General features: G+C 48.9%; 1 protein-coding gene across 6 annotated transcripts in view; it reads right to left on the bottom strand.

The window, feature by feature from the left end:
- The window catches only part of Ptk2b (protein tyrosine kinase 2 beta), a 122,969-nt gene that overhangs the window by 1,498 nt on the left and 103,739 nt on the right, over positions 1 to 17,732 (bottom strand). For 5 of the 6 annotated variants that reach the window (XM_038309555.1, XM_038309556.1, XM_038309559.1 and 2 more), the window contains exons 19-30: positions 16,727 to 16,827; positions 16,473 to 16,562; positions 15,523 to 15,727; positions 12,997 to 13,105; positions 11,573 to 11,638; positions 9,331 to 9,456; positions 4,318 to 4,464; positions 4,176 to 4,211; positions 3,838 to 3,862; positions 2,329 to 2,375; positions 1,606 to 1,743; positions 1,286 to 1,366 (exon numbers count right to left, since the gene is read on the bottom strand). In XM_038309555.1, the coding sequence (XP_038165483.1) occupies positions 1,286 to 1,366; positions 1,606 to 1,743; positions 2,329 to 2,375; positions 3,838 to 3,862; positions 4,176 to 4,211; positions 4,318 to 4,464; positions 9,331 to 9,456; positions 11,573 to 11,638; positions 12,997 to 13,105; positions 15,523 to 15,727; positions 16,473 to 16,562; positions 16,727 to 16,827 (1,171 nt within the window). The remainder of the gene's footprint in view (positions 1 to 1,285; positions 1,367 to 1,605; positions 1,744 to 2,328; positions 2,376 to 3,837; positions 3,863 to 4,175; positions 4,212 to 4,317; positions 4,465 to 9,330; positions 9,457 to 11,572; positions 11,639 to 12,996; positions 13,106 to 15,522; positions 15,728 to 16,472; positions 16,563 to 16,726; positions 16,828 to 17,732) is intronic. The other variant, XM_038309561.1, reaches the window with a different exon arrangement.

Raw genomic sequence — 17,732 nt, 5'->3', positions numbered from 1 at the left:
CCGAATTAGCTGTGATGTGAGCAGCCACCTCACACTGTGCCCACCGTACCTTCTCTACCACGATGAGCCAGATAAACCTTTTCTTTCTCTGGGCATTGTCCTGGAGTATTTTGCCACGGCAATGAGAAGAGTAACTGACACACTATGCTTTGACTGTCTGTTGTCAAGGTGAGAGACCAGATCCCATGTTTATTTACTTAACCATTGCATTGCTTGTGCTTAGCGCGACGAATACACAGCACTAAAGCTATCTCTCTCATGAAATGAATGAGTAAACCCTCCCAGCAGACCTGCACTGGGAAATTCACCCAGTGAGCTGTCCAGGTTCTGCGGAGCCATCTCGGTCCTCTGGTAGCTCCTGCCCTGCTGGGACTCCTTCGTAGGTCACTGTTGCCACCCAGAGGACAGCCAGCCCTGCCCTTGTTCTGGTTTGCCTTGGGCAACCACAGGCAGTAGAGATCACACAATAGGATGGGGCCACAGAGATGACTACTAGAAGTCAAGGCACCTATGCACTGCATTTGTCTAGACAAGGAACTGATCCGGTTCCCATGGCTACAGGAAGACAGCTGTGAAAACTTTGCGTGTTCACTCTCAAACAGTCCTGGAGGTCAGAATCCTGACATGGGTCCCGTGGCGGGTCATCAACAGAGCTACGCTCCTGTTAGAGAGTCCAGGAGAGACTTCCTTCCTTTTTGCGGCTCCGAGGTTATGGCTTCTTTAGCCTTTAGCCGTGGCCCCTTTCCAACACAGGCATCCCTCTGACTTCAGCTGCTGCCCTCCCATTCCCTCGACTCTGACCCCCTCCCCCCGGATACTCCATCATAGCCTCTCCTTCTGAGAACCCTTAATCTTACCAGCTCAGTAAAGTTCCTTTTGCCATGTCAGATACTCTGCATTTTGGGGACATTACTCTGCCTGCCACAAGCATCCTTCCGTCAGAGAGCCAGAACTTGCCCTTGACTTTAGCAGTAATTTGCTATCTATGGCATATCTGCCTTAAGCTAACTGCAGAGGGTTGCTAGGTAAGGGGTGGTGGCGGAGGAGAGAGGAAGGAGTGCTCCTCCATGCATCTACCCACAGAGACTATTTGAGACCTATATAGGGGTTCTCGCTAGGTCCCAGAGCAGGTTCACTTCACTGGTGCTAACCACTCTAACGCTCCACAGAGGCAACTGTTGGGAGAAATGAGGCTTCCCAGGGGCCCTCAGTAAGCCTCTGGAAGGAATTACAGCCAGGGACAGGAGGAGGCACAGGAGGCATGGCTGGGAACCAGGACACTCACCTCTGTTCTAGACGATGACGGCAAAGAGGGCAAGAGATCGTCCACACTACCGATGAGTTTCCGCAGGTTCAGTCCCACATTCTAAAAGAGCAAGAGCCGGGCAACTGTTCACTTGTTTTTTGAAAAAGCTTCTCCCTCTCACCCCCCGGACTGGACTCGGGAATTTGTCCTCTGAGACTGCCTGGGACTGGACTCCCTAGGGGTTCCCTTGTTCCTCTGGGGTCTGTGGGACTGGCCAATGGGTGGGGCATGGGAGTTTTCCTTCCAGGGCAGGGGTGGGCAGCCCTATCTCCCTGACCCGCCCCCACCCTGTCAGTCACCTTGACCACCAGTACATAGTCCTCAGGGGGCAGTTGGCTGAGCCTGTTCTTGAGGTCCAGCACGGCCTCCACCAGTGTCATGACATTGTGGTACACGGCATCGTCGGTCCTGTCCAGGTTGGCTGTGGGCTGAATTGACTGAAAGGGAGGGGTAGATGGCCAGCGGCCCATGGGGAGTCAGAAGGGCCCCCTATCACTACAATTCATTCCTGGGAATGCACAGATATCAACCCGTGTAAAGACCCCTGCTTTGAACAGCACTCTGTCCCAGGGGTAGAGCCCCTCCCTTCTGCCTCTGGGATCATCGTTCTTCAATTGGGGGGAGCCAAACAAAATGTTGGTGTGTTAATAAAACATAAAGTCACACCAGCTCGATCTAAACATCGTCTTGTCTTTGGGTCCACACTGTCTTAACATTTCTCAGATGATTTTTTCAGTGGACGACGCCGGAATCTGGGGGAGAGCTCAGGAAGAGAAGAGGCCCTGATACTCCTGAGAGCAGACTAGACCAATGAGACCTTTTCCCTGGTCAGGGAAGAGACCAGGAGCTAAAAAAACTGGTTCCTTTCCCATTTTATCATGAATTAGCTATGAGGCCTTGGGCAAGATGCATCTGCTCTCTGGGACTTATCTCTGAAACAATGATACTGGACTGGATTATCTCCAAGGGCCTCTGAGCATCTCAGGTCCATGGTTTTTGGTTGTTGTAACCCCAATACGTACCTGTGCACCGAGCCGTGGTGGCTTCTGTGGGGGCCCTGTGAACTCCACTACAATAGGAAGGACAGGGAGTAGGTGAAGGTCTCTCAGTACCTGGTTTTTCTTTTTCTACTTTCTTATAATCAAGCCAACTGCCCTGCTCTACCACCAGGAGATCCCAAGAGTACAAAACCCACATTCCAGGAAGATGACCAAGGAAACAGCATCCCGGGCCTTCCTGACTTCCCAGGAGCCAGGGACAAGATCTGTCTATGGCAAAGAAAGAAAAAGTCAAGGCAGGGGATAATGAATGCAGCGAGTGTGGGAGACTCCAAGGCTTGATGTGCTCCCTCTAAGATGGGCAAGAAGCCCACAGTCTGCAGGTGGCAACCTGTGCAGTCCACCCCGGCGCAGAGGCAGCTCAGGACAGGGGGTTGATTTAAGACTGTGTGATGGTGTGTCGTACTGTTGACTCTACTCTGATGAGCAATGGCACATACAACCTGGGGGAGCTGTTGTGACAGGGAGCCAAGATGCAAGCCAGTAATCTTGCTTCTGATCTAACCACCACACGGGGGCTCATTCATCCAAGGCAGTTGCTTACATCCCCCAGTCTTAATTTTCATCTGGAGAAGGAGCTCGTTGGCTCAGAAAGGACCTTTGAACCCAGAACGTCTGGTCTCAAATCCAAGCTGAGTTAATTAGTAAGTAGTTGGGTGCTATTAAACAGGTGGCTTCATGGTCGCAAGCCTCTGATTCATCTGTGACAGGAAGAAAGGCTGCACCAGCCCCATAGTGTTGGTAGAATACGAAGTGGGTTAACATTTGTGAGTGACTTGGGGCTGTGCTAAGTTCTTTGTGACTATTAGCAGCAGAAGCAGCAGCAACAGTGCCACTTTGCCCCTCCTTGCCTTCAGTAGAAGCTTCTGGAGAGGTCTTAGTGACTCTGAATCTTCCACCCCTCTGGCCTGGAGAAGACCAGGGTCTGGAAAGGTAAGTCTAGACCTAACAAAGGGCTCCCCATAGGGTGAATGGAAAACAGAAATGGGGAGGGCATTCCAGGCTCAGTTAAGAAATGAAGATGGGAGGCGAAAGGAAAGGGGGACCAAAGGAGCTGCCAACTATGGAAGCGTAGAAAGGGCAGAGGTGGATAGAGAGTGAGGGCCTGGGAAGACCTGAAGGGGAGGCTCCTTCCCAAATCCAAGTGACTCCACACATTCAAAATAAAACAAGGTAAATGGTGACTTTTTCTTCTTAAAAATCCAAGACTAAAGCCGGGCGGTGGTGGCGCACGCCTTTAATCCCAGCACTCGGGAGGCAGAGGCAGGCGGATCTCTGTGAGTTCAAGACCAGCCTGGTCTACAAGAGCTAGTTCCAGGACAGGCTCCAAAGCTACAGAGAAACCCTGTCTCAAAAAAACAAAACAAAACAAAAAAAAAATCCAAGACTACTCTTTGCAGGACAGTGAGCAAGGCCAAGGCCAGACCCCCCAACACACCCCAGGTGGAAACTGCCCCCCAAGGAAGCACTCACTGTAGCCAGCCTCCTTCTCGGGGGTCTGTAAGGAAAGGAAGAGAGAGGGGAGTCACTACTGCGCACAGGGAACATCTTATCTCCATCATCACATCCCCCTTCCAGTTTAGCCATTACAGCCGTGAACGGGAGGACCAGAGAGCTCCTGACCCCAAGTAACCTTTCTAGAGGCCCAAGACTGCACTAACAATATGAGTCCCATTGACTTTCAGGTGAAGAGAGGCATGGGGTCAACCTAAGAGGCAGAGATAGGCAGACCCAGGGGTCTGGAAAAGGGGTCCTGGGTGGATAAGGCTTTTGCAGGCTGCAGCTTTGAGAAGCCTTTCCTGGTAACTTACCAATGGGGATTTGTCATTCATATAAACCATAGGGTCCTGCAGAGAAGACCAAAGCAGAGGACTTAGGTTCCAGAGTAGAAAGTATGGAGAACGCTTGGGGAGCATCCCTCAGCCTGGGTAGGAAAAGAGGGGAGTCACTCACCAAGCATCTCTCCTCCCGCCTCAGCCACTGGGAATCTTCCACCATCTGCTTCTGCTGGCGGTCTAGAACCTGCCGCATCTTGACCTTCTCTGCCTCCCAAAGCTGCTGGGCCTCTTCTCGGCTACTGGGCCGGATGAAGTCCTCCTCCTGTGAGGACAAAAGCTGCAATGAGCCCCGTCCTTGGGCCTGGACCAGGGAGGATCTGCTGAAGAGCCTCGGGGTAGCCAAGCCTTGGCATTGCCTGCTGCTCTTCTCTTGTCTAGCCCTTACCCCACAACCATGGATGCGAACGCTGAGAGTTTTGCTCTGGTCTCAGCCTCATCCACACGCCTGGCTGCAACAGGATGCCAGATCCCAGAGCAGTGGGTTCAAACTGTCACATGATCTGCTCATGTTATTTTCAACCATCCACCCCTTTTCTTGGCTGGCATTTGTGGTGGCTACTGACATTTAATAGACGCAGAAAAACAAAGCCAGCTCCAAAACCATTTGGAATTTGTTTCCCCCTAAGCACTGTGATGGCAGGCCTGGAAGCTTCTACCTACAGTGGGGCCACCATGAGCTCCAGGCGTACAGGACTGTTTGTGCCCATCAGCCATGCACTCTTGGGTAAGGTAACAGCTTGAATGGTATGATCAGAGGTTAAAAGAATGAGCTAAGAGAGAAGGTAGATGATGGAGCCTCCAGAAGCATGACTCCACAGACAAAGATGACCGCTTCTTCCTCCTCTCTAGTCCTAACCCCATCTTTGCTCACCTGTGGGGCTTTGGACTGACTCTTGGTCTTACCACCCTATGTGGGTGTTGATGTTTCCTATTTTCCCTCAACCTTTTCAGGGTGCATTTGCATAATTATTTTCTCCGTCCTTCTGAACTATTTTGTATTTTATCTACTGTGAATGAGCACCTTGGCCTCTTGTGTCTACTGGAGGAAGAAGGCTGTGTGTGTCCTCTGCATTGCAAAACCCCGTACCAGTGACAGGGATCTTTTGTGACATGAACACCAGAGGTTCCTGCCACGGCTTGAATGTGGCCCCCTTGAATTCCAGTGCAACATTGCAGAGAGGTGGGGTGACTTAAAGATCGTGGAGGTGCTGACTTCTTGAACAAGTTAATGCTATTAACACATGAATGAACTAGTTACCTCAGGAGGGGCTCCTGACAGAAGGGGAGTTTGCCTCTCTGCTTCATTCTGCATACTCTCCCTTTCTTTTACCATGTGCTGTCTTCTGCCTTGTTAGAAAACAGCAGAAAGGCCCTCACTAGATGTTGTCCTTGATCTTGAACTTCCCAGTCCCCAAAACTGGAGATAATAAGCTTCTGTTCTACATAAATCACTCAGTCTCGGGTATTCTATTATGGTGAATCAACACAGCCCCTTCCCTTTGAAGTGGCCAGTTTATAGGTCACTTAAAGAAAATACTAAAAAAAAAAAATCATATATACTTAAACAAGCCACACGTCTACTAGGCCTCTGAAGCGTTCTCAACTAAGTCCCGTAAAACAGGCCTGATTGTTACAGTCCATCTTTCAAACAGCCACACTGGGGTATGCTGCCCATCACTCAGACAGATTCAGTGACGGGTGTTGATTTCTTACAACAGCCATCTAAGGCTGCAGTTCTCAACCTGTGGGTCTTGACCCCTCAGGGTGGGGGGATGGAATCAAATTAGCCTTTCACAGGGGTCACCTAAGACCATTGATAACATACTTACTTTATGTTTCATAACAGTAGAAAAATTACAGTTAAGAAGTAGCAATGAAACATTTTATGGTTGGGGGGTCACTACAACATGACCCTATTAAACTGTATTAAATGGTTACAACATTAGGAAAGCTGAGGATCAACTCATCAATCCACTCGGCAGCTGTCTGTCAAGCAGCTATGTGGCAGGCATAGAGCTGGGCGTTGGGAGAACAGAACTTTTAAAAACTGCTATGTTCCTGTTCTCACAGGGTTAAATAAGTAATAGACAGAACACCGAATTTATGTCCCTAACACAGTGCCATCTACCACGATGTAATGTGGCCAGGAAGCCCTGGGTGGAGCCCTGTGGGTGCCTACCCATGTTCACAGCGCTCCAAAACTGAGCTAAATAAACCTCTTTTCTGTGTGACATTCCAGCCTCAGGTATTTTGTTATAGGAAAAGAAAACAGACTCAAATGAAGGCAAACACTTTTTGTTTTGTTTTTGAGACACGATTTCTCTGTGTATCCCCGGCTGTCCTGGAACTCCACTCTATAGACCAGGCTGACCTCAAACTCACAGAGATCCATCTGCCTCTGCCTCCTGAGTGCTGGGATCAAAGACATGCACCACCACTGCCTGGTAAAAGTAAACATTTTAAAGTTCAAAATGTCTCCAGCTAAATTCAATGTGGGTGACTGTTATGGTCTATAGCTACCTCGGGTTTTTAATAAATAGCGGGGTTTAAGTGTTGAAAGTTCTAAATACAGGGTTAGATACATAGACTGAATGAGATTAAATGATGATAGGGTGAGTTACTGGAGTCCAAGTCTACATGTAATCTTATAGGTCTTAAGAGATTCCCATTGGGTATATGTGCTGTACGCTCCGGACTTGACCTTGGCAAAGGTTTTAGCAAACACATGCCGAAAAACTTGTTCTGATGCCTTATAATGACATAATATAGGGTAAATGGAGAACCTGTTTGCTTTATCCTTAATCTGTGTAAATATGTGCACACATGTCTGTATGCATGCTAGGCATGTGTTACAGGAGCACACGTGTGTGGAGGCTGGAGGTGGAGATGCTCACCTTCCTCTGTTGTTCTTCATATCCTTGAGTCATGGTACCTCTCTCTCTCTCTCTCCCTCCCTCCCTCCCTCCCTCCCTCCCTCCCTCCCTCCCTCCCTCCCTCTCTCTCTCTCTCTCTCTCTCTCTCTCTCTCTCTCTCTCTCTCTCAGCTGAACCGAGAGCTCACTGAGATGGGCTAGTCTACCAAGCCACCTAGTTCCTGGGATGCTCTGTGTTCTTAGAGCCAGAATGACAGGTGGACCACCACAGTCACCCAGAATTTAGGTGAATTTAAGGCTCCAAACTGTGGTCCTCGGCTTGCATGGCAAGTGCCTTATCCACAGAGCCATCTCCCCAGCTTCAATAATTCTAATAATAGCAACCTCGAAACTCTTTACGCTGCAGTTTGGTCGAAATGCATTCTGGGTACTCTTCCTAGGCGACACACACCTACACTTCTTGGAAGGAATCAGGAACTTGGGCTACAGAATAGTGTTCACGAGTTCTTCTCTGTAATTTGCTTATGCCTCATCCTTCCTGCCTCATTTACACCTCCACATAAAACCTTCCTTGTTCTAGCAAAACAGTGCTCCCCCACCCAATAGCTTTTTAGCACAGTTTTGCTGTTTCTTTATTCATCCCCTGGGGTCCAGTTTTTCCCTGTCCAAAGCTTCCCCAGGAGCCATACAGGTGAGTTTGCACCTGGGCCTGGAAGGCAAAGCCTCCCGGTTCTTCCTTCAGCACCCAGGACAGCACGTTGGTGCACCCTTCTGAACTTCATTATTGAATTGCAATATCCTCAGGGAAGGAAATGGCTACTGTCAACCCCGTGTGAGGCCCCACAGACTCCCAGATGAGCCATGCTATAGAGGAAATCATTTTTTTCCATCTCCGAATCTTTGTTAGATGCTTTTGGGAGATCCATGGGAAACCTGTCATCTCTTGTCAGCAAGCCACTAGAAAGATACATTCTCATCTATACCATAAAATGGCGTTTATACTTTTAACTTCTTTTCTTTAACTTAGTTAAAGAAATTTTCATTATGCTCTTTCAGGCAGAGTTCCCGTATGACAACCACTTCTAATCCCCTGCACAAAAGGCCTGCAGAGGCTGTCTTTATGGAACTGAACAAAATCCTGGCAGTGAATCACAGTTCAGACAAAGGCGGTGCTGCCCCTTGCAGGCACTAAATAGCCTCTTTCCAAAAGAATGCCATTTTAAACAAAGCTCTCTGAAACTTAATTAACTATGAATAAAGGGTCCAGGGTGGAGGTGGGTGCGGTGAACATTGCCTAAATTACAGCACATGCTTAAAACTGCGGGTTAATTATGGTTAAGCACATATGAAGTCAAAAATTGGTTAAATTAATGTAAGAGAGAAAAATAGAGTGAGTTTGGAGAACTTTGATTTCATAACAGATCTTACTGCCTGGAATTCTAAATTATGCCCATTTCAATTTCACTAAATTAAGAATAACAGCCCAGAAGCATATCAACATAATCGCCTATGTTTCTCAAAGGTATTGTAATAAACGTACATTTTTTTCCACACAAAGCTTTAGAGTTATGTATCTTGAATCGGAAATGTACATGCATATAGAGCAAAAGCTAAAATGGTGTTTCAGTCTGTTTCATAACTTAGTAAAATATATCAGGCGCTCACAGCAACTGACCCACAAGGGAGATGGCTGGTGGGGGTGGACATCCGCTCGCAGGCAAAGATGCTCTGCACAGAAGACTGGACCATCTGGTCCATGAAGCCTTCAGGACCTCAGCAGCCACTGAAGAGGCAGAGGCTGCAGGGAGCTGACTGGTGAGCCTGTACCCACACCAGCCTCTACCCTTCACACCCAGAAGTACCATTCACAGAAGCAGCAGGGAAAGCCACCATGAGGAAGTCTTCCCTCCAGAGATAGATTTCGCAACCAAAGCAATCAGTCAGGAATGCAGCCCAGGGTGCAACCTCCAGGATCCTTTATTCCACAGCAGCCCCAAGCCCTGCTGTGCTCTGCCCACTGCCTGAAATACCTGATTCCTGGGACTCAGGAAAGAGAGACAGTCTGCCATCATTGGCCGCAGCACCAGTATGGACAAGAGCAGGTCCTGTCCCTCTGATGTGTTTGCAAAGGGAAGAGGGCCACAGAAGCCCTCAGGAGTCTGCCTGGCACATGGAAACACAGAGCGCTTCCCAAGCCACCTCCCTCCAGCAGCCTCCTTGGCGAGGCCGACACCCAGCATGCAGAGTCCTTCTTACCCGCATGCTGTGGCGCTTGAAGACATTGTGCCGGTGGAGAGGTGGGGTGTGCAGCGAGTTAACAGGAGATGGGTACTCCATAGGGCTGGTAAGTGTAGGAGAGCTGGCACACAGACCCTCAGGGACCTATTCATGAGAAGCAAAGAAGCACAAGGCACAGGAACAAGGCAAGAGGGTAGACAATTAGCTGCTACGAACAGGAGCACAAAAAAAGGACGAACGTGAACCATGGGAATGAAGACTTGCTCTACTGCAGCAGATAAAGGGTGGGATGTGCTATTCTCCTGGCCCTGGTGAAGAGGTGTGGCAGAGCAATGTGGCCTCTCCTCTGCCAGACACTCCTCCTGCACAATGTGCTTCACACGGGAGGATGCTCACAGCCAACTCAGCTTCTGAAATCAGGGGTGGGGCCTCAGGACCCTTTGCAAAGGCTTTATTTCATAGTTGTGACATAGGTTATGATAAGTCTGCAGACAAATGAATGCGCACGTGTGCGCACGTGCACACACACACGTGGTTGGCCCTCAGTGTCTAGGGATGTGTGGTTCCAGGATGTACCATAGATATGGAATCCCTTACATATAATGGTGTTATATTTGTGTATCTACAGCTGTCCTCCAATGTGTTGTAGAGCACTCTAGATTACTTATGATATTTAATACTACAGAAAGGCTATGTGAATGGCAGACTATAGTGTTTAGGGGACAATGACAAGAAAAAGCTGTACCTATTTCATGCAGATATGGGCTTTGTTCTTTTCTTTTTTTTACATTTTCCATTATCGGTTGGTTGAACCCACAGGGTCAAAACCCAGAAGTGTGTGTGTGTGTGTGTGTGTGTGTGTGTGTGTGTAAATATGTCCTTTCTTTTTGTGTCTAGGGTATAATTATTTTGGTTAAAAACTTATTGTGTTTGAATTATGTGCATTTGTATATTATTTGCATATGCATGTGCATATATATTTGAATTATGCATGGAGGCCCTGGATTCATGTCAGGAGTCATCCTTAATCACTATTCCACCTTATTCACTGAGGCATGGTCTCTTGGTCAAACCCAGAGCTTGTCTCAAAACCCTCCAGTTTGCTCTGGGAATTCTACATCTCTGCCTTCTAAGACTGGAATTACAAAGAGCCACCATATTCACCTTACATTTATGTGACCTCAGAGGCTTCAGACTCCAACCCTCATGCCTTCTTCAGCAAGTGCTTTCACCATAAAGCCACCTCTCCAGTCTAACAATAGTTGCTTTAAATGTTTTCTTAAAACTTGTGTGTGTGTGTGTGTGTGCACACATGTGTGTGTGCATGCATGTGTGCAATCACATGTGTACCATATAATGATTGTGGAGGTCAGAGAACAATTATGGACATTGGAGTTCTCCTTCCACCATGTTGATTCTGGGGACCAAACTCAGGTCATCAGGTTTGGCAGCAGTGCCTTTACCCTCTAAACCAGATGGTAACCAGCTCACATTTAAGGCATGTTGTCACCTCCTATAAGACATATCCATTCTCGGTTGGGCTTGTTTTTAACCCAGGGCCATCTCCCCGACAAGGAAAACATGGTTGAGGGCTCCCTCCTCCTGTGTGAAGCATCAGCCGAGCTAACATTGATACTTGTTCCTTGGGATGCTCTGTTTTGAAGCCACAACTCTGTGCTAGGGAAGGTAGGGACAGGAAAGGCAGGAGGCTGTGCCATATCTCACCCAGATGCAAGAAAGTGACACAGGGCAGGGATACATGAGTCACACGCTACAGCCTTGGGTAGATTCAAGGCTGGCAATGGATGGAGGCAGACAGCTTAGATGGGTCCCTGCTCTCTTTTCACTGGCCACCTAGGTCCTGTCCAGAGCCTCTGCATAGAATCTTGGGAGACACTCAAGTTTACGGGATGTCATCCATCCCGGGCACCCTGGAATTCCTTCTCAGAAGGCTCTGTTCAGGGTAAGAGGTCAGGGAAGCCAGGGACACAGGAAGGCAGCTGCAGGAAGGCACAGGAAGCAGCAGACACTGCAGATGGCTGGACTGGGCTGCAGGCAGAACGTCTGGAAGAACTGAATTTCTGTTCTTTTGATATAAGTTGAAATTCTCTCGTGGCTACCAAGAAAGAGCCAACCCAGGTATCTCCATCCCCTAAGCAGGTGTTTGCTGCTGCACCCCAAAGGTGTAGGCATGGGATTTCAGGAAGGACCTTGAGGAGGGTGGGGTACAAACCTCCCCACCGTCTAGTTACACATTTACCTGGAACTGCAGCTTAGGAGCAAGCAGGTTGGTCTGCGGAGGAGGTCTATACTTGGGCCGGCTAGGCTAGAAAGAGAACACAGGGTGATGTTAGTCTGACTCTTACCATCAGCCAAAAGGATACACCAAAGCAACCATCAGGTCAGAGGCAGCTCTCTTTGTTTACCATGGAAAGATGAGAAAGAGAACCACCCTTGGGTTCACTTTGCAGCCATACATTGAGCGTTAGTTACATGGCTAGTGGTAGGCAGGAAAGAGGACAGCACATTCAGGAGAGACTATGAAAAAGGGCCTTGAACCAGACTGGGTGTTGCTATAGACTCATCCTTTGTGCCCATTCCCAACTGCGCCTGTTTGTGTACCGGCATCTTACCTCCCAATGTGACAGTGTTATAAGGCGCTGTCTTTGAGGGAGGAGTAGGTTTGGGTGAGGTCAACCCATGATGGGATTAGTGTACTAGAGACTAAGAGAGTCCTCATTTTCTCTCATCTTCCCTGACAAGTGAAGATATGGAAAGAAGACCATCTGAGAGCTAGGAAGGGACACCGTGACCATTAATACTGATGACCAATTTGACAGGTCTAGAATCCCCAAAAAGACAAGACTCTGGGTATGTCTTCTAGGGAGGTTTCTATATTAAATTAACTGAGAGAAGATTCACTCTAGACATAGGGACATCATTCTGTGGGCTGGGATCTTGGACCACATAAAAAGGCAAAGTTACCTCAGAAGCAGCATTCACCTCTTTGCTGCCTGACAGCAACTGTCATGTGACCTCAGACTGCCATGCCTTCCCTACTATGATGGACTCTAATCTCAAACGTAAAGTCCAAATAATCCCTTCCTTCTTTAGACTATTTTCATTGGATACCTCACCACAGTGATGAGGAAAACAGCAACCACAGACCCTCCCCAGAAACTAAGGCTGTGGATTTCCAAGTTCCTGATACTGGGAGGGATGGATGTGTGTTGTTCAAATCATTCTGCCTGTGGCATTCTGTTTTGTCAGCTTGAGCTAATACAGGATTGGTTTCTGGAAATCCAAGCATCTGATGGTGGCTGGTAGGATCCTGTATCATGAGTCCCAGGCTATCACTACAGGCATGGACATAGAGCCTACATCTCAGGAGCTTAGGACATTCCCCTTCCTTGTTATAATGGGCTCTTGATCTGCCATCCCCAGAAGCACACAGGCTTCCACAGGGAGCTCTAAAGGACAGTTCTTGATTCAGCTTCCCCATGGGCTGTGTGCCGTACCCAGATTTCTCTTGCTGGGACACCTGTGGATGGTTGGTGGTTGGGTCCAGAGCTGAAAGAGGAGAGTGGAAAAGCCAGCTCCTTGTGCTAGGAAAGGGCACTTGGGCCACAAAGGGACCTGGCTCTGCTGTGGCTGCAGGACTAACGAGACCCAGGCTTGACTTACCTTGGGTGGGGGTTCTTGAAAGGCAGTGGGCTCCAATATTTTGGGGGGTCTATAACGAGCATTTCTTTCCTGCTCTATGGCAATGTCCTTCTCCATCTGATAAATGTCACTGTCAAGGAGTCCGGGCAGATAGAGAGAAACAGGGTCAAATGGGACACACTGAAGCCAGCAGAGGCTTGAATGAGAGCCACCAGATCCCGCTTCCACCTACATGTTCCCCACTGAGAGACTTGGGAGACCTTTCTGACATAGATTAGGATATGGATCTTGAGTTTACCCTTGCACCAAGGTTTGAGAGGATCATGCGAATGAACAATGGATAGAAATCCTTACAGAGCCAGCCAAACGGGTGGTAGAAGCTGGCCACAGAGCGACCTTCCCCACTTCCAGCCTTCCTGCCTCAGCTATTGGACCCAAGCTCTGTGGACATTTCCAACGTCCCATCTGAATTTATGACCTGGGTCCGGATTCGCCATGGTATTAGATGCTCCCCGTCTCCCTCTGTAGCACACTCTGGGGCTGCATTGTCCTCTCAGCTATAATGAGGTCTTGCCTTTCTCTCCTAGTAAAGTGCTTCTCATCCCAGAGGCCCTTAGAATCACTGCATGATCTTCAAGTCCATGTGCTCAAAGGAACACTAAGTATTACATATCGTCAAGTGTATACCATGTGGCATGTGCTTTCAAATTTACACACACACACACACACACACACACACACATACTGTGTCCATAGCCTACTATGTATTTTATCCATCAAAAGATTCTGAAAGTTCATTAATATTTTGTGCAAGGTTCTCAAAGCTTGACACAAGACTGGGGAGTGCTGATTGGACCCTTTCTGAATCTGGAGGAAGGCCCGCCATGCTGTGCCTGAAGGAGGCATCTGAATTCTTCTAGGCTCCAAGTCTCTTCCAGGAGTGGGAGTGAGTGTCTACCCAGAGACAGGCAATGACCAAGACTCTCTGTGGCTCGCAAGACCCCACCTTTTCCCACCCCAGAGCTTCTGTCTTTTCAGATTATATCTTTCAATTAATTACTTTGTATCCCAGAACCTTCTGGCTTTCTAAGTCTTCCTTGGGAAGGACCACAGCTGGTGCAGAACTATTCAGGGGTGTCATGGAGGAAGGATGGAGCAGATAGGCGTTCTAAGATTACGGTTTCACAGATCGTGCTAGAGACTATGTGGCATAAACAAATGCAGGCTCATTCTCACCTGGGCATTCTTAGTCTCTCCCTTCGGCCTCCCAGAAGACTTTAAAAAAAAATATTTGTGCTGAGAATGCTCTTGAACTCATGACCCTACTGTCTGTACCTTTCAAGTGTTGGGATTATAAACACGTGCTGTCTTGTCTTGCCTATAGCTTATTTTCTTACCCTCAGATAAAATCCCTAGAGCTGGGAGTGTAGTTCAGTGGTAGAACACGTGTATAACATTCGCCAAACACCAGGCTTGATCCCCAGCACACACCCACTCATGTACACACAAATAAGCACACACAGCATTTGCTACATTATCTAAGATCATTAATCAAGCTTCCCTAAGACAGAGGTCAGCAAATGATGGCCACAAGCTAAGCCTGACCTCCTTACCTACTTTGGCATGGTTTCAAATTAAGACTGGCTGCCATGTTTTTTCATGATTGAATTTTTTTTTTAAAAAAAAAAAATTTATCACATGTAAAAATATTGCCAAGTTTGGGCGCATGCAGATGTAATTTTATCAAAGACAGCCAGCTTCTTCCTCTAGCAGTGCTTCTGACTGCAATGGTAGAGACAAGTGTTTGCAGCAGAGACTTTCACAGACTGCAAAGTCCCAAATATTTACTATCTGGGTCCTTAACGGAAGTGTGCTGATCCCCACCCTAAAGGAAACTAAAAAAAAGTTGGGCCACTCATGAGTTGCAGGGGAATGAGATGAGGTCATTCCCCTGACCCTCTAAGAAGAGGGGAATCCTGAACCCCCAAGATAGATAACATCCCCTGATTAGTGGCCCCCTGGCACTGGAGAAACAGTCGCGGGGTACTGAGAAGGATCCAAGCCTTAGGCCGTTGATGCCCAAACAAAACAGGCAGGCAACTCCTGGGCACAGTCTTAATAACAGGTCAAACGTATCCCTCTCTCTCATAACTGGAGAGGAAAGCAAGAAAGGTCATGGTCACGAGCAATCTGCTCCATGAGGGATCTGAGTGAGCAAGGCTTCCCCACGTTGCCCTCATCTCTGAGCTTGCATGGGGCAGTGAACTTAGTCTCAACTTTCTCTCCTCCAACACTTTCTGGGACCTACCGCACTTCTATTAAAAGAGAGGGCACCTACCCAGCGGTGATCAGGAGGGCAGTCTAGTCTAAGTTCCATTTTACCTGTCACCACTAGGGGGGTCAAGTCACCAGTTTTAACCTGAACTCTCCTGTCTGACAAGGGGGAACAAGGACACCCACTGCACAGGGCTAGAGACTACAGCCCCATCTAACGTTGAAGGGCAGAAGGCCTCAGCCTCCACCCATAGCTCCACACCATACGCTCACCTGAGACTGCACACGAGCTCCGTGAAGCGGGGCCGGTCACTGGGGTCATAGTCCCAGCAGCGGGTCATGAGCGTGTAAAGGACAGGTGGACAGAGGTCGGGCTTGGGCAGCCTGTCCCCTTTCTCCAGCACCCCGATGACATCCTTGTTTTCAAGCCAGAAGAAAGGCTGCTTTCCAAAGCTGAGGATCTCCCACATACACACAGCTGAGAGCAGAGGGGGACAGCTCAGGGGAGGGGTCAGCTTGCTCTCCCCAGGGATAACTGCAGCCACTGCGATTGGTCCCCGCTGGAGGAGAAGCATTCTCCTCTGAGGGCTTGTCCACAGCAACGATCCACCCCAGACATGGATAACCTATACTTGGGGGTTCATGGTATACCCCCAAGAACCTTTCCCATCGATAGCCTATACTTGTAGTACTAAGGTTCTGGGGATCCAGAGGAGGGCATATCTGGATTGTCAGAACTGTCTCACAGTGAAGTTATAAACTTAGTACAGACACATGTTGCCTGTGTGATCTTGGGCACACCCCTGACTCAGCTGAGTCTTAATTTCCTCAGGGGGAAGATGGGAGGGACAATGAGTGTCCCACAAACAGCGGCAGGGCCAGTGGATCATATACAGTGCACCCTGTCCATCAGACCCAGCCGGGACCCTCTTTCTCCTCGGACATCTTCATCAAAAGTAACTGGCCGGTTTTCTTTGAATATCCCTCGAAGCCTTTCCCACATAGTCCTTAGGCATGGCAGGTGTAGTACTTGCTTGCCACAAGGGAGATAAGCCCAGTTTGTCCCAACCAGGCCTCAGTCCTGTTTCTTCTGCTCTCCACTGACACTCTACCCTTGGGACTTCTCGGTGCCCCTGGGACCTTTGTTCCCTGTGCTGTCCTCCTGCCCAGGTCACAGACAGGAGAACCATCACTTCTCTGGGTCCCCCTGAATCACCACTCACCGAACATCCAGACGTCACTGGCGGTGGTGAAGCGGCGGAAGTTGATGGACTCCGGGGACATCCATTTGATGGGGAGGCGAGTCACAGAGGCTTTGTGTGGACAAAGGGGTTTGCAGGGATTATTTAAGGATGAAAGATCTGTAATTGTATTCCTGCTCTCCCAAGACCACTCACCTAGGCTTCCTGAACCTCAGGCTTCCTGGCTCTGGGATTCTGAATTCTACGAACTGTCCTGGAACCTGGGAAGCGCTCACCTTTGTAATAGTCCTCATCCTCGATGTACCGGGAGAGCCCAAAGTCCCCCAGCTTCACACACTCAGGGGAGGCCACCAAGATGTTCCGGACAGCAATGTCCCTGAAAGAAGGATTGAAGATTGGCATGAGGCACTGCCTTGGGACCCTGGTACAAGTGAGGAGAACCAGGCATCAGCTGGAAGGAACATCCCAGCAGGTTTCAGACAGGAAGAGAAACATGACTCCTGAAACTCCCAGGTATCTGGCTCTCCTTGAAAAGTGCCTGTTGACACGGGCCACCTTAAGTGTCACCACCGACCCCAAAGGCCCCACTTGCTTCTCACAGGCCATGCCACTTCCTGCTGCTTCTGCTACAGAAAAGATGGTTTTTAAAACACCCAGCTTAAAGGAAATGACCCTATGAGCACACAGCCTCAGCCCCGGGGCCATGTGCATCTCACATTTGACTCTCATGCTCTGGAATGTGAGTTTTCCAAAGGCAAGCATTCTTGTTTCTCTTGACCATGGCTTTCTCCTATGCTCTAGAACACAGGCTGGTACCGAGTGGATGCTCCATGGGACTCACTGAACGCACGAGGGAATGTTTGTTTGGATCTCCTACATGGCCTGACACAGAATCAGACTCAAAATCACACAGGCCTTGACAGTGGCATAGCAAACACCTTGGGGTGTTGAGTCTCCTTGGGGTCTCATGGTATCAAGGGAACAAGAACAAAGACAGGTGGTGAGTGGGGAGGAGCCAACTACAGTCATAGTTCAAGCGGCTGGGGGGTGGAGGGGGCGGGGGTATTGTAGAATGAGGGTGGAGAGTGACAGACTCTCTGATGTTCCAGACATTTCTCCAGCCCCCTTCCTTCCTCCTAAGCCATGTGTCACCCAGTGGGTGAAGGAGAGGAGAGGAAGGAGCTCTGAGCAAGAGGGCACAAAGCTCAGGTGGGACCTCCGACTTTGGATTTCATCTCAGTACCCTAGGATAGGTGAGGAAGTGTTCCATGAAGCACTAAG

Source organism: Arvicola amphibius, chromosome 13 (genome assembly GCF_903992535.2).
Source record: "Arvicola amphibius chromosome 13, mArvAmp1.2, whole genome shotgun sequence".
Taxonomy (NCBI): domain Eukaryota; kingdom Metazoa; phylum Chordata; class Mammalia; order Rodentia; family Cricetidae; genus Arvicola; species Arvicola amphibius.
Note: the sequence above shows the minus strand (reverse complement) of the source record. Positions and strands in the feature narration are given on the sequence as shown.